At 36.0% G+C, this 24,904-nt stretch overlaps 1 protein-coding gene across 1 annotated transcript in view; it reads right to left on the bottom strand.

Moving 5' to 3' along the window:
• Positions 1-6,218: 6,218 nt before the first annotated feature.
• The window catches only part of UBL3 (ubiquitin like 3), a 69,238-nt gene continuing 50,552 nt past the window's right edge, over positions 6,219-24,904 (bottom strand). Inside the window, exons 2-5 of the mRNA XM_072795598.1 lie at positions 19,250-19,358; positions 15,195-15,281; positions 9,495-9,572; positions 6,219-9,179 (exon numbers count right to left, since the gene is read on the bottom strand). Of these exons, the coding sequence (XP_072651699.1) occupies positions 9,127-9,179; positions 9,495-9,572; positions 15,195-15,281; positions 19,250-19,358 (327 nt within the window). The 3' untranslated portion in view covers positions 6,219-9,126. The remainder of the gene's footprint in view (positions 9,180-9,494; positions 9,573-15,194; positions 15,282-19,249; positions 19,359-24,904) is intronic.

Genomic DNA, 24,904 nt, shown 5'->3' with positions numbered 1-24,904 from the left:
GTGGCCCCTAGACTGGGGCGGGGGGCACAGTTTAAAGGGTGTTATTGGGATAGTTGTAGAAATTTCGATGTTGGCTGTATTTCAAATAATATACTTTAAGTAAGTTACACTGCCTGAATATGAAAGGAATTTCCTGAATGTTTCTTAGAAAATAGATGCTATAGGATTTCGGGGTAAAGAGACATGAGATTTGCACTTTCAAAAGACTCAGGACTCACCCCCAAATCTTTGTCTTTTTGTATTCCACCTGTCTATTTCTCTCTACATATATAGAGAAAGCAAATGTGGCAAATGGTAACAACTGATGGATATGTAGATAAAGGATATGGGGGTTTTCACTGGACCGGTTTTGCAACTTTTCTGTAGGTTTGGAATTTCTCAATACAAAGTTGGGAAATTTTTAAAATTTGCATTCTTCATATAGTCAAGTATTTGACATTTTCTTAATAATTTCTTTCTTTCTTTCTTTCTTTCTTTCTTTCTTTCTTTCTTTCTTTCTTTCTTTCTTTCTTTCTCTTTCTTTCGAGAGAATGCATGCACTGCAGGGAGGGACAGAAGGAAAAGGAGAGAGAGAGAATCCCAAGCAGACTCCATGCCAAGCGTGGAGCCCAACACGGGGCTGGATCCCAGGATCCTGAGGTCATGACCTGAGCTGAAATCAAGAGTAGGACGCTTAACTGACTGAGCCACCCAGGAGCCCCCTCTTAGTAGTTTCTCATATTGGTTTATGTATAGAAATGTTTGAAATTGGCTACAATGTCCAAAATTCCATGACTGAGTGAAATACAGGAATCTCAGAGGTGGCCTGGGTAACTGCCCCTACATCCCTACTGCCTTATGTGTGTTTCCTGGTGTAAGGTTGGTGTGTGTTAAATATTTTCTTCATCCTTAGTTTTTATAGAGTCTTACTTATATCCAGAAATTATATAAAGTACGTAAATCTTAAATGAATATCGTGATTTTTACCTGCGTATGTATGGCCCTGGAACCATTTCATGATACAGAATGTTTTCAGCACCACCAAAGACCCCTCTCATTTTCTCTCCTAGTTAATAGCACCCCTTCCTGGCAAAGGGTGACATTATTCTGACTCTGTCGCCATAGAGTAGCTTTGCCTGTTTGTGAACTTTTAAATGAACTCATATTGCGTGTGTTATTTTATGTCTGGCTTCTTCCTTAAATAATGTTGTTGCATAAGGAACAGCAGCGGTTTATTGTTTTATGCTGCTTAATGATATTTCATTGTATGGATATTCCACAATTTAAAAATCGATTGTACTGTTGATGGACACTCGGGTTGCTTCTTATGAGTAAAGTATCTAGAAAGATCCGTGTACATGTATTTTATGGACACATTCTTTTCTGTTGGATATTTATCCAGGAGAAGAATTTCTAGGTCACAATATGTATATATTTTTAGTTTTAATAGATACTACAAAATAGTTTTGTCAAGAGTTGTTCTCAATTATATTCTAAGATCATATGGCTATTGCTTCAAATCCTTGTCAACACTTGGTATCGCCATTTCTTATCATTTTAGCCATTCTGGTGAGGGCATAGTGCTATTCCTTTGTAATTTTATTTTATTATCTTTTTTAAACTTGTGTTTTTGTTTTTGTTTTTCTTTTAAGATTTTATTTATTGATTGATGAGAGACACAGAGAGAGAGAAAGAGGCAGAGACACAGGCAGAGGGAGAAGCAGGCTCCATGCAGGGAGCCCGATGTGGGACTCGATCCCGGGTCTCCAGTATCACGCCCCTGGCTGAAGGTGGCGCTAAACCTCTGAGCCACCGGGGCTGCCCCCTTTGTAATTTTAACATTAAACACTTATTAAATGCAGGCATGAAAATCATATGCCTATAAAATGGAGTATTACATAGCTATCAACAAAGGTGTTTTCAAAGAAGATTTAATATTCTAGGGATATACTTATGTTAAAGAAGAAAAATAATATACAAAACTGGTGTATAGGGTCTGTTGTTTTCACTTTCTTTCTTTTTTTTTTTTTTTTAAATTTTTATTTATGATAGTCACAGAGAGAGAGAGAGAGAGAGAGAGGCAGAGACACAGGCAGAGGGAGAAGCAGGCTCCATGCACCGGGAGCCCGATGTGGGATTCGATCCCGGGTCTCCAGGATCGTGCCCTGGGCCAAAGACAGGCGCTAAACCACTGCGCCACCCAGGGATCCCTGTTTTCACTTTCATATGTACATATTAATAAAGAGGACTAGATGAAATTTACCAAGATACTAGTAATTGGTTGTGGGTGATGGGATTAGTTTCTTACTCCTCATACTTTTCTATAGTCATGAGATGCTCTTACAATGAGCAAATGTTAATTTTAAAAACAAAAGAGAACCGCAAAGAGTATTTTCGGGAACAGCCTCTGCCGGGAAAGTGAACCTCCACGGTCAAAAATAAGCTACACTTCTTTGGGCCTGTTTTATCACCTGTAACACGAGTTCACATCATGACCATAGAATGGTGTTGGTCACCCAGCAAGCACTCAGGTCAGTGACCATTTTTGAAAACACAGTACTTCCAGGCCCGCAGGGGAGGTAGTACCCTCAATGGACAATTCAAGAATGAAAGAGAACTTCCAGGATGAGGCAATATGGCAGATTTCTGCCCAATCCTGAATTCTGCAGGCCGGATGACAGGGTTTCTGGAATGAGGGGAGGAAATGGGACCAGAAAACAGATGCCCTGGGGCACACGGGGATTGGGGGTCATGATGAAGATACTGACAGGGTTGTCTGGGCCTCCCTGTAGCCCCAGAATGGGTGTGGGGGTGAGCGTGTGCAAGGGCCAGCAGGAAGGAGGGGGTCTGGGGTTCCCCTCCACTGCTGACAGTAGGACAGGATTGCTCAGCGCACAGGTTCCCTTAGAATTTGGGAAGGTGAGTGTAGCCTGGGTCTGGGGGCTTGAGCCCATGGTAGCTGGCCCCTGATTCCTGTCCCCACCATCTCACTTGGTTTCCAATCCCATTTGAACTGTGCTTATTCCCACCTCTCCACTGTGTTCCCTTGTATTCTTGGTATTTAAGTGGCTCTGGTTTTGGTCATGGGCCGAAATTCAGGCAAATGCTCCAAGCCACAAGTGTGCAGATTTAATTCAGCCCATGTGAGATGCCCAAGCATCAATATTAAAAAGCAAAATATTAAAAAACGAAAATCCCCTCGGTGATTCTAAGGCACAGCTAGGGTTGACAACCAGCGCTGTATCCCTGCTTTGTTCTTTTTTGTTTCAAACACAGCAAAAGTACTTTTTTATGATTTTCTGTCAACTCCAGCTCATTCAAGGCCTTTCAGACACTAAGCACAGGGGTGTTTGACACTGTCTCCCTCTTTGATTTTATGTCCAAACTCTCATTTTCTGCTCCTGCCTTTTAAAAAATCACAATTGGGGAGCTGGACTGTGGTCATGATGGTGTCTTTAGAAGTCCCTATTTTCCTTTACCATCAGGATTATTTGCGACCAGTGAAGCATTTATTTTTGAGAGATTCGAACACAGTATCATCTTCAATTTTTTAATCTTTTTGCAAGCTGATTTCATAAAGTTGGAGTAAATGTTGACATCTAGCATTTCCTTCTGTGGGTCATTAGGAATGTCTTTGGAAATAGAGACAAACTCCGATAAATATACTAGATGGCCTCTCAAGACGTCTGGAGCGTGGGCTTCACACTGGGCAGAAACCACAGCTCTGCAGTGTGCGCAGGGACCCGTCCCCCTCAGGGTTGCTGGGTGGCCATAGCGGTCTCAGAAATGACATCCAGACAGAATAATGTCCAGAGGCAGAAGTCTCTTGTAAGGTCGCAGGAGCCGGTGTGGCGCCCTCGGCAGCTCCTGCCTCAAGGACTCTGTCATCACAGCGATCTGAGGCACAACTGTGACATGGCATTCCCAGCAAGGCAGGCCCAACAGATGGTCTCAGTGAGTAACCCCCGGGCGGAGACGCCTGGGTGGTCAGCGAGCGGCTGCCTTTGGCTCAGGTCATGATCCCGGGGTCCTGGGATCGAGTCCCGCCTGGGGCTACCTACCTCTGCCTGTGTCTCTGCCTCTCTGTGTCTCTCATGAATAAATAAAATCTAAAAAAACAAAACTCCAGGGAAGTCCTGTCCATCCGCGCAGTGCCTTGCCTCAGTGATTCCTGAGGTAGATTCAGAAATCAGTAGCCCAAATTTGAAGTATCAGCCCATATTTTGTCTCTTCTCCCCATCACTCTTCACCTGCTTCACTTCTCACGTCAGTGAAGTTCCACGTGTCTTCTTGACATTGTGCTGCCTCCCACCCTTTTTAGACTCAGCTCTTTTGAACAATGTATATGTGTACTTTTACATTTACCCAGCAAAGCCCACCTCAAAGTTCGAGAGTTACGTCCTTGTGTTAATATGGTCGGTCCTGTGCCTACCGTCGAATCTCTGGAATCTAAGCCATGTCTCATTGATTACTGGGTCCTCTACATCTCCTCTAATGTCAGGCTTATTTTTAAGATCACCTCACTTCTTGTCTTTGTTTTAGAAGTCTCTTAACATAGAATCATCCACGAATTTTCTGACATTTTCGTAAGCTATTTTTGTAAAGTTTCGAGTACATGTTGATGCCTAGCACTTAATTTTTGACATAAAGACTTTTGACAGATTTGCCAGTTTGTCATAAAATATTTAATAAATCTATATAATCTGAAGCCCACAGATTAAATACATTGTTCGGTCACCAGCTTGAAGCCAGGCGTTACTCCAAAGTCCAGATATTCTCATGGCATTCTGAAACCTGAGGACTGAATATCAGTCAAAATGTACTCTTAAAATGATCAGCTTAAAAAGTGCTTCTGAGAAACATAAGGGGAAAGTGTCAAATTAGTGGAACTCATGAAGCAATGCCCCCAGAGAACATGGAGTTAAGGAAGTGGGGCCTGAGAGAGCCCGTCTCCAGTTTGATGGGGAAACTATCTTATGGACAACTGAGAACTGAATGAAACTACAAACTGTATTGTTATATATGAACATGTGGACAGTCTAAAAGCAGCACCAGCTGGAACCTTAAGGCTTCAGGACCACCTATGGGCAGTCACTCCTTCCCTCCTCGTGTTATTTGAATAGAGCAAAGTTTCTCTTAATACACTGTAGACTTCTTACACTGAAATACGGCTCAGGAAATATAAAAAACTTAGATAATGTTTGAACACGCAGTAACTATACTTTGAACCCAGGTAGATTCTCCCAACTCAAAAACAAATCACTTCAAAGACATTTTAAGAAACATAAGTGGGCGGGGGGGAGAAAAAAGAAACACAAGTGTGGGGGTGCCTGGGTGGCTCAGAGGGTTAAGCATCTGCCTTTGACTCAGGTCATGATCCCAGGGTCCTGGGATTGAGGCCCACATAGGACTCTGTGCTCAGTGGGGAGCCTGCTTCTCTCTCTCCGTCTCCTCCTCCCTGCTCATGCTATGTCTCCCTAATAAATAAATACATGTCTTAAAAAAAAATGTGTGTGTGTTTACCTCTCTCATTGGTTGAATCATAGAAGGCTGACATTCCCTTTTCTCCACTGCTGACTTCTTAGGTCTATGCTATATTTCTTGAAAGTCATGATTTTGAAAAAAGAGGCAGACCATACAAAATAATATTAAAGGGCAAACATTTGACATCGTTGTCAAAGACCACCAAATAAAAAGTGAAACGTTCTCATATTCTAGTGCTGGTTTAAACTTTACTCTCCAAGGATTACAGGTTTCTCACTTAATATTGCCGGGGAGCTCTTCCAGAAGCCATGCCCTTCCCACCAAGTCTGTAAAAGATCTTCATGGGTGTTACATATGGGCTTGGGAAGAAAGCCCCCTGGCCAGGGAGACCGTGCCTGGATAGGAGCCAGCAGCCTGCAGTTTGATTTCAGCCATAATCACAGGTTATGCACTCTTCTTTCAAGCCCTCCTCCCACACATTTGCTGTTCAGCTAACAGGAGACTGTATTACAAAATGGTAATGTGAAAAAATTGAAGACATGCCTGTGACAGTGGCCAATAAGGATGGTGTGAAGGCATGCTAAATTTTGATCATTTCTCTTTGATTTTGGTCAAAATAAAAGAAAGGTTGGTGCGGTGTGATTTTACTGAAGAATGTAATAAAATAAATGGAAGGGAATAAGAGAGAAAAGCAGTACAAATAACAGGAAGATACATCAAAATTACAAATAGAAGTCATTTAAAAGAAGAAAATATTCTACAACAGATGAAGAAAGTTTTAATTTCTTTTCACATTAAACATTGTTTACCACAATCAGCTAACAGAAATTACTGCAACATTGGTCAAGATGACACATAACTAAGGATAAATGTATGTTATGAGAAAACCTCATTTAATGTGACTGACGATGTTAGATACTCTATTTTTCATGATAGGATAAGATACAACCTATCTTGAACAGAAAGCAAATAATTCAGATCAAGGAGACATGCTGAGGTTTTAATAAAGAAGAAAAGCTTTGCCTTGTCCGGAACACTTAACAAAGTCTAGGATAATTTAGGTAAAAGAGGTGAGTTAGATAGCAAGCACTGGGCAGGTATCCCAGGCCCATAATTCAGGCTTTATTTACATGACTGGATCTATGCAGCCTTTACCTCTTGGTAAATGAGCTGTTATTTTTGGCAGAGGGATCTTCAGTGGTAGCCTTGGATATGATTAATCATATTTCAGACATCAGGCAGTCCAAGAAACTATTTCCAAAGGGACAGTTGAGTATTTTCATGGATATACTATTAAGGCATCTAAATTTTTGGTGTTTTCAGTATATAATTTTACTGCTATTTTAAATTTTTTTTCATTTTGCACAACAATGTTATCAGGAATTAAGTGACATAATTCTTTCTCTATGAATGAACCAGTTCACCCATTTTGCAAACTTTAGATTGTGGTCTTGTAAAAGGGAAATTTATAACATGGGAACACACAGAAAAATATATTGAAAACCAATAGAGAATTATTTTTTTAAACCATCATAAAAATTCAATCTAAATTAACTGATAGTCTTTAACTTTGGAAAAACAGAAGAGGAATTAGAATTAAAATAGGTATTAAAAATAATTACCAGTAGTTTTACAAAAGAAGAAGAGAGAAATAAATGGCATAATTGCCCAATTAAGTAACTATCAGATTCCTCTTTAGTCAACACTAACAGAATTCACATTTAAGCTAGTCAACAAAGCATATAAATATTTAACATCTGAATACAACATTTTAGTGATAACAGAGACTGCATAATGCTATCCATTGTTGCTCTGTGCACAAATTAACCAGGTTAAATATCAAAGATACATCGTGAATACTCCTGAAACTAACAACAGAATATTAAACAAATCTCTTAAAGATTCAGAAATAAAAGTAGAAAACAATTTTAACATGGCTGAGACGGTGCTTAAACAATAATCGACTTAATCAAGACCTTTAAAATTACCACTGAAATGCACTGATATTTTTTTCTCTTTAGTTTACAGAAAGAATCTATTAAGTACAGGTTGCAGAAAGAAAATGTTTAGTGCTATTTACATTCGTTTTAAAACTCTGCTCTATACAAATTTAATTCTGATCAGTATGAACAATATTTTCGTAGATCTACTGCATATAAAGCCTTTTCATCAAAGCATCGACAATGAATAAAATAACCTGATTAACTTTAGACAAAGTTGACCATTTGAAACCATTTACACTTAGATGTTTTTAAGGGCCATGGACACTTATTTAAGTACAGAACATAATGTCAGCCTGCAACTTCATTTTTATAAAGGCTAAAGTTATTTATATGGAATATTGTTCTATATACTACACGCCAATCTATATTTAAGTTCTATAGTTAGGTATTTTATAAGTTTTTTATTAAATATATTCTACACATATTTGTAATTTCATCCAGGAAGAATTTCTTCCCAGCGAAAAAATATAAAATCTTTTATATTTGTACAGGTTTAGATGAAACTAGCTCATGCTTTAGTGCTGTGCAAATTGTTTTAGCATATCAATTTTTAAATTATTGGTAAAAAACAAAAGAATGGCATCCTTCATCATGTAGTATGCCCTAAAAGTCAGCTTTTGATTTTAATACAATTGCAAGCACTAATACCAAATGCAAACTACATAAAGAAACAAAATTAGTTACTGTGGAGAATTATTTTTAATTTAAAGAATTCACCTGAATGCTAATGTGTAAGTGTGACACTGGACACAGTTACAGATGAGCAATAATTATGGAAAAATTCAATTTGCTGATGTTCAAATACATAAAACTGATGAGTAAATGAGGTTTTCTATTATCTCTGCGCGGCAATGCAAGTCTATGAGTATGGAATTGAACCTCCCACATTAAGGCTAGGAAGCGCACTCGCACCCCTTTTGTGCTGTGTGGACAAGCACTCGGTGACCGCGTGACTGAGGAGTGCGTGTGTGAAAGGAAAAGCAATTCGTTTCATCAGCTCTCCACTGAGTGCTTTAAACAACAGGCACATTTTGTTTTTTTCATTTGTTGCAGTGAAAAGAGTCACACTCAGTTTTGTATTCTGTGCCAGTGTGGCCGTCATGGCTGACTCTGATAGAATTCACCCAACAGCTCAGTTTCTTTTCCAGTTCTCCCTCTCCAGTCGGCCCACTAATTAACTTCATTAATTGCTGAGTGTGTTCCAGTATGGAATTGTATTTCTGAGCATTTCTAGGTGCCATAAACCAGGTTGTAAATTTTGCTGATGAAGAAAATCATGTCAATCTTTTTTAGTGCAAACTATATTTGGAACACTTGATTTGTTAGTTCTGGTGATGAAAATTTCTGTGGCAGCAAAATGGCTTCCGCTAGGAAAGAGAACTTGTTAACTTTGCCCCCGGAGATGGATAGCATTCAAAAACCAATATATTTTAAAACTGCTCAACATAAACAAAGATACTAGAAATAAAAAATCGTAGTGAAAAATGTTCTTGGTTCTTTTCACTTTGATGAGAGAAAATGACAGTGTTCATGAGATCATTCAGTTCCATGGATTTACAGGCAGACTCTTCCTAAGGGTTTCTGAAGCAATGTTGGGTCTCTTCTTTTCCAGCAGCATGAAAGACAAAGACTACATCACGGTACACGTAGTAGACAGTGTTTACAGGATTACACAACAATTACTCTCTCCAGTCTTTTCGCGATTCCTCTGACCTGAAGAAAATGCAGAAAAGCTTTGTTTATAAAAATGCTCAAATTAGGTGGTGGGGAGGGGTGGCATCCAAAAGTAATAAGACTTATTTTTAATATTTGCAATTTTTAAGTTAAAAAATTTTAATTAAAAAATTTTTTTTAATTTAAAAAATTATAATTATAGCCTGTTTTAATTATAGCCCATTTCCGGGATGTCTGGTTATTTGCTTAGCAATCTCTGTTCATAAACAATGAAAACTTCCTTTCCCTCAGAAGGTCCAAAAACACGGAACCATTCTTGAGTGCCTATCTCTGTAGCTGGAGTGAGAAGCTTACCTTGAGAGTTTGGCTCTGGCAATGTCTCTCTGGCCACCAAATGCATCACCGTTGTTTTGCCAAAAGGAAGTTTTAATGCTATAGGAAAAGCAGAAGATATTCTGTTACATATTTACTGACCTACTGAAATCACTAATCAGAATTAAAACCATTTATTTTTTTAAAAGATTTTATTTATTTATTCATGAGAGACGAGAGAGAGAGAGAGAGAGAGAGAGGCAGAGACACAGGCAGAGGGAGAAGCAGGCTCCACGCAGGGAACCTGACCCGGGACTTGATCCCAGGTCTCCAGGATCAGGCCCTGGCCTGAAGGCGGCACTAAACCGCTGAGCCACCCGGGCTGCCCAGAATTGAAACCATTTAAAGAATTGATTGCTTTTTATAGAATCTCTTATACAGACTGAACTTCTTACAAGTTAGAGCACCTCTTACAAAATGAAATTAGGTTAATATTATCAGAAACAATTCAAAAATTATTCTACCCAGCTATGGCCATTAGTGTGACACTGATACCCCTACTGTTGAAGGAAAGGGACAAGAAAAAAATACAAAATTAATTAATATTGGAGATAACGTGCAGATAAGAAAAGGAACTAAAATAGTCTCTGCGAATATCTTTCCTAGATTAGGGAAAAGTAAAGATATTTGTTTCTAAATCTAATTATCTAATATGCAGTCACTTAATAATATTCTTATACACCAAAGAGGTCACTATAATGTAGAACAAACAACAAACTTAATTTTACATATTTATTCTCAACCCTGTATTATTCAATGAGGAAGTAATTTTCTTTAAAAGGTTACTTTAAGAAAATCACTGTTTTGGCATTATTAATAATCACTGTTTTCTAGTTAAGTCTTAATTTAAAAGGCTTTTCTCATTCATAATAAAACATTTTATTATGAAATATTTCAGACATAGAATAATATAACACACAACCATGTATCCATGAACCATTTAAGCAAATACAAACATTAAGTTTCATGGTTAATCTCTTTGTTATTCTGTATAAAATTAGAAGCAGCCAGTATATCTAACTTATAAAGTTATTTCCATAATTGAGATGACTCAGTTCTGACATCTAGACCTACTTTCTCATCACTAACTATATAAACTTAAGGCATGCTTAAGATCATTACTTAGCAAGTATGATTCTCCTGCTACCTGCTTTTTAAATTGTGCTCTATAGGATGATGGTTAACATGTAGATTAAAAAAAGAGTCCTAATTATCTTCAATAATATTCATATTTCATTATCAAGATGAGTGTCCATCTTACTTAAAAAGTTGGCCAGCCAGTATTTTGGTCTATTCTCTTAACTTTTCAAGTTCAAATGAAGTATGATGGCCCATAAATACACAATATGATGAAAGAAGAAGAGGGCCATTTTTGGATAATCTCCTAGGCTTGATTTAACATTAAAATGCAAATAAAACTTAGTATTATAAAATTTTTCATTAAATGTGCTGGGAAAGACTAACTGAATTTAAAACTACATATCACTCTCCTATCATCTCCTAGATTCTAGTAAGCCAGATCTGGCTTGAAAATCTCATCTCCACTACTTGCCAACCTGAGATGAGTCACAGGCGAGTCATTTACCTGTCCCCTGGCCTCAGTTTCCTCCACCCATAGGGAGAAAATAATTCTATCATCTGCCCTTTACAGCTGTATTGATTGAACAAAACAATCCAAGGAAAGTGCTTAGTTCAGGGCTTGGCACAGAGAAAACATGCAGTAAATATTACCCTCATCATAATCGTCATTTTGAGAAAGCAAAGAAGATGGATCTCAGAAAATAGTAAGTGAGCAGAGAAATGAAGTACACTTAGAGAAATGTGGACAGGCCCGAAAGCTGCTGAGTGGCTTACCATTTGAAGCTACAAATTTGACTGATGGGGATTATTATTTTTCTTCTCCATCAGAATTTTAACTGGAAATAGTAGATACTGATGCTAACAGTATCAAAGAAAGGAAAGGAAGAGGTATATAAGAATTTAAAGGCTTTCTCTTTCCTTCACTGTGGAAGCCTCTGCTTACTACACTATGTAGGATATCGAAAGCAGGAGTTATTTTTTTTTTTTTAAGATTTTATGTATTCATTTGAAAAAGCGAAGAAAGAGAAAGAGAGAGAAGAGAGTGTGTAGGCACATGAGTAGGGAGGAGGCAGAGGGAGAGGGAGAAGCAGATTCCCTGCTGAGAAGGGAGCCTAATGTGGGGCTCAATCCCAAGGACGCTGAGATCATTTCCTGAACCAAAGGCAGATGCTTAACTGACTGAGCCTCCCAGGCAACGCCAGGAGTTTTCAACACTGCATAAAAATCACTCAGGATTTCAATTCAATGGGGACAAGGGGAGGGAGAGGGAGAGGAAGAGAGGAAGACAGAGAGAAAGGAAGGGAAGAGGGGAGGAGAGAGGTAGTGAGAGCTTTCCTCCAACTAGCCAGGACACAGAAATCTTCATTTCAAAATAAGTATCCTAGATGATTCTTATGCCAGTCTCCACATTTTGAGAAAAGATGAGCTCCAATGTATTGAGTGTCAAATTTGTAGCTGATCTTCTTTATCCTTAGTAAGACTGTTACCATACCTTTTCTTTAGTAGATTGAAATTCTATGGAACTAAAAAGTTGTATCTCAAAAGGGATTCAGGGCTATGTTTTAAGAAACTTGCTAACAAAAAAAATTAAACCTAAGACTTACTAAAACCACAAAATCATAGAGTGACAAAGAATGCCCAGGACTCCTGGTTTAACCATCCACAAAATGACTGAACCCTACCCACGGCTGTACCTAACGCTTGTATGTAACCAATAACAAAGATTTCACTCTTTTCCCTCAGTGGTCTATTCCTTCTTTAGGCAGCTTGACACGTTCAAATAATTCTTTCTTGTATTGAATAGTAATCTGCCTGTTTTTGATTTATAGCCGTTAGTCCTAAGCCTAATTTAAGGTTATACAGAGCAAGTCTCAAACAGTGCAAAGCTAGCCTACATCTTCTCCTCACTAGCCATTTAAGTATTTATAGTTACCATGGCCCTGTGTACTGTCTCTTTTATTATCCAGATATGAGAACACGGGGAAACTAAAAAGCAAAACTGTGACCAAAAAAACCACATACTTGAATGTTATTCAACCTTTATCAAACATCCAGATAGACTAATTGTTCTGAAAGGTCTAGGTTATGCTTCTGTGCTATTTGTCTAAGTCACTAAAGCCAGAGGCAGTTTGTTTTGTTTTGGAAAATATTGAAAGCAATACAGAATGACAATATTAACAGTAAAACAATCTGTTAATTATTCAAAAAATAAGTTCCAAAAAAGTGCTAGTAAAAATTTATACTTTAATGGGAATGAATTAATGGTTTGATTTTAACATAAATCCCATGATATTTATTTAATATAAAGTTGAGAATCTGGGGCCACGACGGAAAGATAATTAAAGATATAAGTTGTTGGGAAATTTCTCACATGCATAAATATTGAAAGGGAAACAGTCTCAAGGTGTACTCATGTAGCTAAGATATTAAATTCAATTAATATTACAAGAGCTTCTGTGAAGCACAGACAACCAAAGACTAACAGACGGCCCATCCCTTATGAATGTACAACATAGCCAGGGAGCTGAGAGCTGGTCAATGTAACTTTATAAAAGAGCAACAAACCAAAACAGCTGTATTTTATTTATTTAGTTTTACTTCTTTAAAATTTGTTTCAAATGCGTAATATATACTTAGAAAAGAACAATCTACAGGAAAAAAAAAAAAGGTTTGAGGGTCATCTACCTGGAGATGAGTGAACCTGCTGAGAGATCAATAGTCTGTAATAACTAATTTATATCCCCCAATCTCAACAAATGTAGAGGAAAACAGCCCAGTGGAAAACACAGACTGCTCCTCTAGACCAGAATCCTCTGCCCATGTGTGGCAGGTCACAAATTTTTAGGCTTTTGCTCAGTTGTGCAAAGGAAATGTAGCTTCCTTATTTTATGTTAAATTAGTGTTATTTTATTTTAATGCTTAGTTTCTATCATTCATTCATTCTTCAATTTATTTAAGTAAAAACACACATACACACACAGTTCATTGATTTCTCCCACGTTCTACCTCTGGCAACCACTAATCTATTCTCTGTATCTATGAGCTTGGTTTGTTTTTCTCTATTGTCCTCATATAACAGAGTATATGGTATCTATCTTTCTCTTATTTCACTTAGCATAATGTTCGTTAGGTCCATCCATGTTGTTGTAAATGGCAAGATTTCATTCTTTTTTATGGATGGATAATATTCCTGTGTGTGTGTGTGTATGTGTGTGTGAGAGAGAGAGAGAGAGAGACATTTTTATCTATGCATACATCAACAAACAGTGGTTGCTTCCATATCTTATCTACTATAAATGATGTACAATGAACAAGAGGATGCAGATATCTTTCTGAGTTAGTGTTTTCATTTTCTTCAGATAAAAACCCAGACACAGAGTTGCTGGGTCATACAGTAGTTCTATTTTTAATTTTTTGAAAATTAAAAAAAAGGCTACATTTAAAATGTAGCTTAGTAGACAGCAGCACTTTTTAAACTAGTTTATATAATACTGCCACTGAAACGAAGTTATGAGTGAAATTATATCATTAAGTGTTCTACCTACCCGATACTGTCATATTAACCATTTGCATTCCTCTACTACAGCTCTTGTCACCTAGTATTTTAAGTGGGTTTTATCTGTTTCTACTACATAATACTAGAGCACCCTGAAGGAAGACATTCTGTCTTGTTCAACCCTGTATCTCCAATTGTTTAGCATAGTGTTGGCATGTAAGAAACAAATATTTGCTGAATGAATGAATGAAAATATCCTACCTTAAGGAAAAACAAATTAAACATTTCATTGTTAGGTGTAGAGAAAAAAAAAGTCAGACTATATTTAAACAAAAATATTAAAGTAGATCACTTCATTTGTCTACAAGTTTCTAATTATTAGAATATATTTGAAATACAGGTGCTAAAAACACAACAAACCCTGATGATGGTAGAGAATGTACCCCCATGAGGGGGTGCTATTGAGCTACATCTCTCCAATCACATATAAAGAGCAGTGATACCAAAGAAGTATTTATAGTGTGCCAAACACTATTCTAAGTGCCTTGAATACATAATTTAACCCTCTCAACCTAGGAGGTAGCCACTACTGTTACTCCATTTTATAGATAAGGAACATCAAGTGACTTCTCCGAGGTTAAACAGCAGAATGGAACCAGGATACATGGACAACCTGGTTCTAAATGTGCTCTTTTAATCCCCACACCACACACTAACTCATTAATGTGTTCTTACACCATGGTCAATTATATCAGAGTCAAACTGAAAATCAATGATCATATACTTTCCCTGCTCTGTGTGTCTGGTTTTAACTTAAAAATATCATACCTAATTTATAGTATCCAGAAGTACAATAAAATTACATTTACAAAATAATAGGTATGGACTCCTAATGAGATAGAGTTTATTTCATAAGAGACTAAACACTTATCAAAGTGCTAAAATGAAATTTAACAGAATGCAAAATACAGAGTTACCAAAATAGGCACAATTCATGAGTTTGAAATTATCATTTTTGGGGGGTAAAATCAGACAAATACATTTAAACAAATGAATGCTGCTGCCATGAGACAGACATTAAATCCCATTACAAAGGTGACTGTTACCTCCTAATGTGACATTTCCATGTAGAAATCGTCCTTGATAAATAAGTCGTAGAATATTTGGACTGCTGACCTGCTCTTCTTCCCAGTCTGAAAAGAATCAGTAAACTTGTTAGGTGTATTTCAAGACAGAGTTAAGATATTACTGCATTGCTCAAAAAATGCAGATGCAAATCAGAGAGAGAACACATCAAAGAAGACACGAGGAGCTTTGCAATAATTGAAATAGTCAAAATCAATCATTGTAGACCTGGTTCTTGGTAGTTCTTCTCATTAAATAGTAAGAGTCACAGAAAGACTAGGTTTGGCTTCTTGAAGAACACTAAAGGTGTCAAAACATAGTCCTGAAATTTAAGAATCAAAACAAATGAGTTGGGAAAAATCTAATTCTAGGTAAAGAGAAATGTCATTTGAAAATTAATTACTATTACCAGTAATTAACAGAGAATATTATAATGTTCCAATATTTTTACTGTCAAAATATGTATTTGAAGCTAGAGACAATAAGTTTAACAAAGGTTTTAATATACTGATACAGAGAATTAAAAAATTATACCTTAATAAAACTAGAGAACACAAATTTAAAAAATAAAAAAAAAATAGCAATGTTTACTTTTGGATAATATTACTACTTTGTCTTCTGAAGCCAACTGATAAACATTATAGAAGATGTAACTTTAAGTTCACTTTACCCAAAATATTAAGAAGAAACTCGAAAACAACATATATTAGAAGATACTACACAAATATGCTAGGAAAGTACATAAAGAAAAATAAAAAAACAAACTGGTGAGTAGGATGGGTAACAGAATATTTCGTGTACAACTTATGCTATAGTGAAATATGGAATACTACTGTTAAAATAATGATTTAACATTATTTAACATATCCACTGATACTGTGATAGGGTAAAGGGTTAGTAATTTCACTAGCTGGGAGATATAATAATTTAAGCTCTGACTGTCACAAAGATTGAGAATTCCATTATCATCTTTTTCAAGAATTCTAGTATGATATGTTTGTTTCCTACAGAAGCTCCTATTGTCAGGAGCTGTCAACAGAAGGATGAGTTTAAATATCCTAAAGAGAAGTGGCAGAAAAGAAGTAGAGCACTTTTCCTTTTGAGTGTTCAAAATGATGAATATGAATGTGATAAAAGTATCTCTCCCACTGACTCAGCACAACAGAAATGGGAGAGGAGGCCAAATGAATCAGCCTGGCCATTCCTCCCCCTTCCAAGCCCCCTGCATGCCTCTGCTGCCTCAGACAATAAGCACTCCCAGGTCCCTTTTTACTGGAAGATCAACTAAGCCTGTAACAACACTTTACTATGGATTACTTTGAATTCACTGCACCCCAAATTATTATTTAACAGACTATTTCTGGTCAAGATGGAAGTGTCCATACATATAAGGACAAATGTCAGTGTCTAACTAACTGGAAAAAAATTATAAAAATATTTAAAGTATTTTTTCAAGAGGCAAAAACTTGGAGCTACCATACTTCATGATTTTATACAGAGTGTTGTAACTTCCACATATTTCATTTGGTTTAATATGCTATCTACTTTTACCTTTCAGAGGATCTGAGATTTAGAGAGACCTATAGAAGAACAAGGCTTTAAGGAGGAATTTCAACAACTAGTAACATATATTTAGAGTATATTTTTTTGGACCTCTGACCTGGTAAGAGCTATTCCACCTATTAACTATATTCCACTAAATTGCCTAAGAGTAGACCAAGAAAAACTAACTCTTTCCAAAAATATATTGTACATGTTTTCTCCTACTGGTTTAGTATTTACTATACTTTCATTATTAGCACCAACAAATATTAACATTTGCTGACCTATTATGAGATAAAATGTAGAACTAGATTTTTAATTTAAATATTTTATATAATATAAAACTTTATTTTTATTCCCTGCATTGTCTAAAATTGCTGGGTAGAAGTGGCAAACTTAGGAAAGGCTGGGCTCAAAAATTTGCAGGTGAAAATAAATAATGTGGGATTGATACAATTTCCAATGCTGATAGATGGCTGGTTCATTCATTTGGGACACTATTTATGGCATACACCTGCACTTGAGCCCTACCTTTATTTACTATTAATCAGGATTTTTAAGGAATTAAGAGGTATGTATTTTTTTAACCAGAAGTTATAAAGCTGCCCCCAAAAATAAATTTTTGAGAGGAACTGCCCTTTTATGTCTTGTGTATGTAATCTTTTCTACCATACTATAAATGTCAAAACCGATCTTTACCTTCTCCTCCCAAAATCACAAAAGTAATCTTCTAGATCATATTCTGTACAACATCACTATTAGGTATTTAAAAATGTTTTTCCTACTGACAGTCATCTATACTGCCTGCCTACAAGGAAAATTCCATATTCTAAGAGCCCCAAGTTTGGTCTACTTCAGCTTTTCTGAAATTCCTTCTTACCTCCAACATTTCGCTTTAGTCCCTCTCTGATTTAGGAACAAATATTGACTAGTCCCTGGTTACCAAAGGAAGAAAGATCCAGTCATCTGAAAATATTAGTCCAAATTAGTATTTCTTAAATGCAGGTCCACAAATCCTGAGTTCATGAACAACAAAGCCATGTTCTTAGGGTCTGAAAGTCCTTGAGAATTTTTAAATCATTTTTATATTTTAATGATAATCTGGAAGAGATTACCTAGATAACTCAAAAAATCAACTTATAATCAAGTACAGTCTTGGATTTATTGCCCACATATGCAGTTTATGATTGTACTGGCGCCAAGCAGTACTTCTTTAATTGTCAAGAGGTTAATAAGAAAAGAACAGAGGTTGAGTAAATATAAAAACAATGCATTCTTGCTAAGTGAAGGCTAAATGACAATTGGGTACACTGTGTGAATGAAGGTTTTGTGGTGAATCTGCAGATAACTGGGTCCTCATACAACAAGCAGGGGCACAGGCATGCCAAACTCAACAGTACTATATTCATGGTGAAAGAAGTGAGTGAGTTTTAGCAAAAATATATCATCTGGCACATTAATGTTGCTAATTTGAACATTACTGGTTTTAGAGTTGTATTTCCATTTTCTTTTTAGATCTGTTTTAGTTTTATGGATGTATATGAATTAATAAGGCTAAAGCATCTGAATAGGGTTTTATGTTTCTATCTTTAAAAAAATTGTAATAAAAATAATTTAAGTTGGCACTAGGAAATCTACAAGAATTTTCTTCCTCTAAAGAGTTCCATATATTATTTAAAGTTGAGAAACTGATCTGATGGATTCATTTTGAATACACTGTGTTCTTTGTTGAAATGAATCTTGTCCTTTAAAAGTACAAATTGCTTTGGCTAGTAAAATTAAGTTAAATCAGCTGAAACATTCATATTATTACTATGATACATGGGACCAAGATGACTTAGGGAAAGTTCAAAGGAAAAACACAAGATAAAGACTCACTTCAGGATGGCAAGACAAAGTCTTATTACATGGAGAAGAATCAGAGAAAGGAAGGAATATCACTTCCCTGCTCCCTCAAATTTTGTCATGGATACTGGCTTGAAAATGCAATGCATAAATGGATTTTATACTTTCTTGCCCTTGTAATTCAGAGGACACATAAAATTGACATGAATTAGAAATTAACTTTGTGTCAAACTCAATTTTAAATAGGTCATATATGGGATAGACCAATGAGAATGTATTATAATTTCTTAAAAATAGTTCTTTCCTTTTAATTCGTGTTTTGGTATAAATAAATTTACTGATATGAAAGTGTTTGGATGTGTTAGCTACTTTGTGTTTATCTTTTAAAAAACAATTTCATTTACATTAAAAGGGTTCTAAGGCAAAAACAAATTTTGCATACTGGCTCCTTCCCTATTTTGCAATGAGGTAACTGAAGAATAAAATCTAGAGACAGACACAGTGTTCCTTCCCCTTTAACTCTGAAGCCTAATATCCTCAATTATTTGTTTTTCTTTTGTATCTTTAAAATGTTTTCAAAATGTCTGTGAAACAAGGTAGGGTATAAAGAATTAACATTATTCATTCTCAAGAGAAAAACACCACTCACCCATTGGCCAATTGTCATACACATGCTTTGCAATGTCAGAAGCAGAATCATTAGGAGAAAACAGGAACTCTTTTGTTTTTCCGCTTACCAAGATGAGGCGCAAATTTATCTGAAAGAAGACAATGATCCTTTTAATATAAATCTTGAAATTTTTAAAGTAAAAAAATGACTCCTAGGCTTTTTATTTCAATCATATTCTAAATTATTACTAATGCCATTTTCTAGTTTTTATTTATTTGAACTCTGTAAAGACTTTTTTTTTAAAGAAGAGAATTTGGCATATGATTTTATTTCCATTTTTTAATATATATGGGGAGCCCATTTTGCCTTAATAAATAAACAAAAGAAAACAGAAACTCATTATACTTTTATATTTAACTACTCCAACAATATTTTTACAGGTTATCACTATCACTGCAGTATACATATTTTCCATTGAAAATCTAATAAAAATGGTGACGCTGCAGATCACATCACTAAACAGAAAAAAAATTAGTTGATAATCTACTTCTTAGAAAAACAAAGGGAAACAATAAATTATATATAAATTTTTATCCTATAAAAATTATTCAAACCTAAACAAATTAACTAGAAACCATAAAGAATTTTACAATGGTTAAAGGAGGAATCAATAATAGTCGTTTTGTTAATCCCAAATGCACAATCATTTATTTTGAGAAGGCAGAGGAGGAGCTTATGTGTGACAAAAGACACACATTCATCCTCAGTGAATAATCTAAGGTAAATAATGGAATTAAAAATTTTGAGATCCAATAAATTTACATTTCTGAGTAAATATATTTGCCTATACCTTTTGTAAAACATTCTAAATGTTCACGTTTTAATTTTTTCTCTATCCATAATTAACTTGATGCTATTTCTAAAAACCGTATCACTCATTTCCCTATAAGTTACACAAATACAAGTGGGGTTTTCTATACTTCTGGGCCTCTATTAAGAGAGCAAGTAACACCTTCCCAAAAGTTGGCTCTAGTCTAGAGCTGAGTCCTGGGACTAGCCCAGGTTCTTTATATATAAAGAACAGAGAATGTCATTGTATCAGTTTGAATTGTGCCTGGTCCCAGGTTAGCCAAGCTCTCTTCTTCAGTTACCAATACTTTTATCTTCTAAAAAAATACCAGAACATCTTCAGATGGCCAAGTCTACAAGGAATAAATTGATGGCCTAACACAGCACCATTTAGATACCAGGTCACTGATTTAGTATCTACTACCAACACGGCCAATGCCACTTCCATTGCCTCAGCACTTTGAAAATGTACTCATAGTTATAAAATATCTCCTCTAGAAAAATGCTATGCACAAACAATTCCTCATTCATTGGAATGTGACTGGATCCCATATTAGATGAAATAGAACCAGAAGCCAGACTAGACATTACATTCTAATTTTATGTGTATTATATCTCCATAAAAAAAAAAAAAAGCTTTTTAGGGTGCCTGGGTGGCTTAGTTGGTTAAGTGTCTGCCTTTAGCTCAGGTCATGATCCCAGAGTCCTGGAATTGAGTCCCACATTGGGCCTTGCTCAGTAGAGTCTGCTTCTCCCTCTACCCCTTCCCCCTGCTTGTGCTTTCTCGCTCTCTCAAATAAATAAATAAAATATATATTTTTAAAAGTTTAGAAGATAAAAGAAATCTATATTCCAGGTGAAACGCTCTTTCAAGAATTTCTTGCTGCCCTTTCTGACTGGAATAAAATTTGAAATTAAACCAAAGAGCGTATTAATACAGGAAGAGATCTGATGAAATCATACCACTGTAAATAAGTAATAAAATCGAGAAATTTTTAAAGTCCTATCTGAACAAAATTGAAGTAATAGTAAGAATGATTAAATTTTAAGAAAGCACCATTTATTTATTTCCTAAAACAAATAAGTAATGGTGATTTTTAAAGCAAGGAACCCAATATCTATACAATATGGATTTTAGTTCTCAGAGATACAACAATATTTATATATATCTCTTTATATGTGAATACTGATAAATGTATACTACATACTCTGAACTTACATGCAATCTTTTAATGGCTACATACTATTGTATAAGGGTCCTTCAGTCATTAATGCCTAAGAAATTATTCCTCTCATAATGGTTCAGCCACATGTGTTTGATTAACCAGAAAGAAATATAATTAAATCCGGGGATCCCTGGGTGGCGCAGCGGTTTGGCGCCTGCCTTTGGCCCAGGGCGCGATCCTGGAGACCCGGGATCGAATCCCACATCGGGCTCCCGGTGCATATAGCCTGCTTCTCCCTCTGCCTGTGTCTCTGCCTCTCTCTCTCTCTCTGTGAGACTATCATAAATAAATAAAAGTTAAAAAAAAAAAAAGAAATATAATTAAATCCAAGCTTCCTAAGAGTTGTGTAAATGATATGAATCTCCTTTTTTCAGAATCATCTTTTAAGTTTAAAATTAATTTCTATTGGGCTTTTATTCAAATTATAATATTTAAAAATTTAAAAAAGGGGAAAAAAAAGACTCAATCCTTGGAATCTACAAAGACCATACCAAAGCATACTTCAGACTTTCCTTAATATCCATCAATATGGAAACGGAAAAATATGACAAAAATATGGATATCTATAGTTATTAAACAATTTAAGGTATAGATCTATATGATTTGACATGGAAAGGTGTCCACAATATATTAAACTAAATAATACACACACCCCACCCCATAAATATGTAACACCAAATGGGTTCATGAAGCTGTAGTTCCCAGCATTTCTTATTTTAAAATTAATACACATCACTATCACCAGTAAACTATTTCACTTTTGTATTTCAGTATCAATGGTCTAAAGAATTTATGTGCATCTAAATTTTCAGAATGTTAAGAACTTTTTGGCTTCAAAAAGTTGTGTTTGACACAGGTTAAAAAAATTTTGAGTGTTTACAGGGGTCATACCCTTTTCAGTTTGACACAGACCCTACTGAACCCCACTTACTCACAGTGGCCGCTTTATACACTTACAATACCTGCTAGTCCCAGAAAACATTTCAGTTTGTAACTCATGGTAGAGTTTCAAAGCAGTTTTGGGCTACAAAATCAGAACAAAATGCAAAGTAAGATTTCAAAATCTACCTAGAACCTAATCACCCCTCTGGGTGGGAAGAGAGAATATGAAAACTCTAAGTCTATAAATACATAAATCTAAGAATTCATCAAATCTTAGTTACAATGATCTAAAACTGATAATAACAGTTAAAGTCTGCTTCCCCAGCAAGGAAATTTATGTCCCCAGTTAAAAATAACAGCAATGAACCCACAAAATTAAGTTGCTGAGTAAAGTAACACATTGCCTGATTCCAGTGCCTGGTACAATGGCTGGCATGTGGTAGGTGTTCAACATTTGTTGACTGACTAATATTGCAGTTTCTTTAGTTTCAGTATGCAAGTGGAAATATGACTGGAAAGGTCAGCACTAAGATTCAAATCCAGGCTTTCACATTCTGGGCATTTTATCAAATGGGAAAATGGTAATGGGGGGCGCGCCTGGGTAGTTAAGCATCTGTCTCTCAATTTCAGTCAGGTCATCTCAGGGTGGTGAGATTGAGCCCCACATCAGGCTCCATATTCAGAGGGGGTGGGTGGGGAGTCTACTTGTGATTCTCTCTCCTTCTGCCCTTGCCCCCCCTCTAAATAATAAATAAATCTTAAAAAAAAAAAGAATGGGAATGGATAATAATCATTTTTTGGTAGTCATATGAACATGTAGATAGTTCCAACATGTAAACATCTTAGTGCTTAATTTGTCAGGCTCTGGATTGTCAGTAAAATGCCACAGTTTATATAAATGCTATCATTTAGTAAGGTATTTTCAAAAGTAAAATTAATTCTGATTCAACCTAATTTTCAAATGAAGCTAAAGATTAGGTTACTGGGATGCCTGAGTAGTTCAGTGGCTGAGCATCTGCCTTCGGCTTAGAGCATGATCCTGGGGTGCAGGATCGAGTCCTGCCATCAGGCTCCTTGCAGGGCGTCTGCTTCTCCCTCTGCCTGTGTGTGTCTTTGCCTCTCTCTGTCTCTCTCATGAATAAAGATTAGGTTACTGATATGGAAGATTACTGGATGAGTCTGGACTTGTTCCTATGTTTATCTCTATGTGACAACCTTGTTCTTAGACTAGATGTATACATCTGCCTTAGTATATAGGCAAGTGTATCCTAGGGTTGTAACACCAAAGGAGGAAAACACTAAATTTCCTTGCTTTCCTTAGAAAAAATCTTGAAAGCAATCACCCAGATAAACATCTGCATACACAGGCTGGCCAGTAGTTAATTACTCCTATATCATATTAAGAAATTTCTCAAGCTTATTCAGATAAATAATATTATAGTGCCTCTCAGTAAATATATATGGTGATTCCTATAAATGTGAGCTAGTTTCCCTTTAAAAGATTATGTTCCATTTATTTAAATATTTATAAATGAAAGATCTTTTTACTTCTTTGAAGCCATGCTAAGTCAATCTATAAAGTATCTTAAAAGAACTTTTGCTTGTGGGGTACTGGGATTCTTGACATATTGACAATGGATTAAAAACAACTCTTTATAGCTTAAAATGTGATATACTACATGCACATACTTGTCTAAAAATAAAACTGTTAATCAGGACTCCAAATGACTAAGATGAGATGGAGCTCCTATTATGTAATAAAATTCATAAGGTATGGTGTTCAGATTATGAGACATTTCATAGTCACTTTTGAGGCAAAACAAATCCAAGTAAGACTTTAACTGAGGTAGCTACCATAATCATTTCCTGTAAGGCCAATGGAAATGACAAGAACTCTTCCATGCACGTCATTTCAAGTTAAAAAAGTTTTTAGTCAAATTGACATTTCTACTTGTCAGAGTATAACAATTTAGAGAAATCTCATCTAGAACTTAATTCAGACACAATTTGTTTTCAATTGGTTACGATAAACTTAGAAGTAAACACGAGAATGGAAGACAGAATTTTTTTTTAAAGATTTTATTTAATTTTTTATGAGAGACAGAGAGAGAGAGAGAGAGAGAGAGAGAGAGAGAGAGAGGCAGAGACACAGGCGGAGAGAGAGGCAGGCTCCATGCAGGGAGCCCGATGTGGGACTCGATCCCAGGACTGGAGGATCAGAACCTGGCCTGAAGGCAGGTACTCAACCACTGAGCCACCCAGGTGTCCCGAAAGACAGAATTAATTGGAATAGTCTATGAAAATAAAACAGACAAGTATGGAAATGGACCATGTCCTTTAAAAAAAAAATATGACTGCTTTCTAACAAGAGATCAACAGGTTAATCAGAAAAGGAATTCCTGACTTCTCCTGTGAGTCTCATTAAGAATAAAAAGAGTACTGGGGTACTCTACTTCACATTCACACTCTACTTCACCTTTGCCCCTTGTAGTGCTCATTCCTGCCTTTTTTGCTAAAGGGCAAGCAAAGTGGCCAGTGCAAAGATGTTAGACTTTCTTTGCAAATCACTTTTTAAAAGCTTTCAATTTATCTCAAAGGGATTTTGCTAAATAAATAAAGCCAACCCCAAAAGATTACATGCTGTACAACTCCAAATATTCAGTATACTTGAAATGACAAAACTATGGAATGGAGAATGGATTAGTGGTAGCCAGGTTTTAGGCAGAGGTGAAGGGGG

Source organism: Canis lupus, chromosome 24, assembly GCF_048164855.1.
Source record: "Canis lupus baileyi chromosome 24, mCanLup2.hap1, whole genome shotgun sequence".
In the NCBI taxonomy this organism is placed as follows: Eukaryota; Metazoa; Chordata; class Mammalia; order Carnivora; family Canidae; genus Canis; species Canis lupus.
Note: the sequence above shows the minus strand (reverse complement) of the source record. Positions and strands in the feature narration are given on the sequence as shown.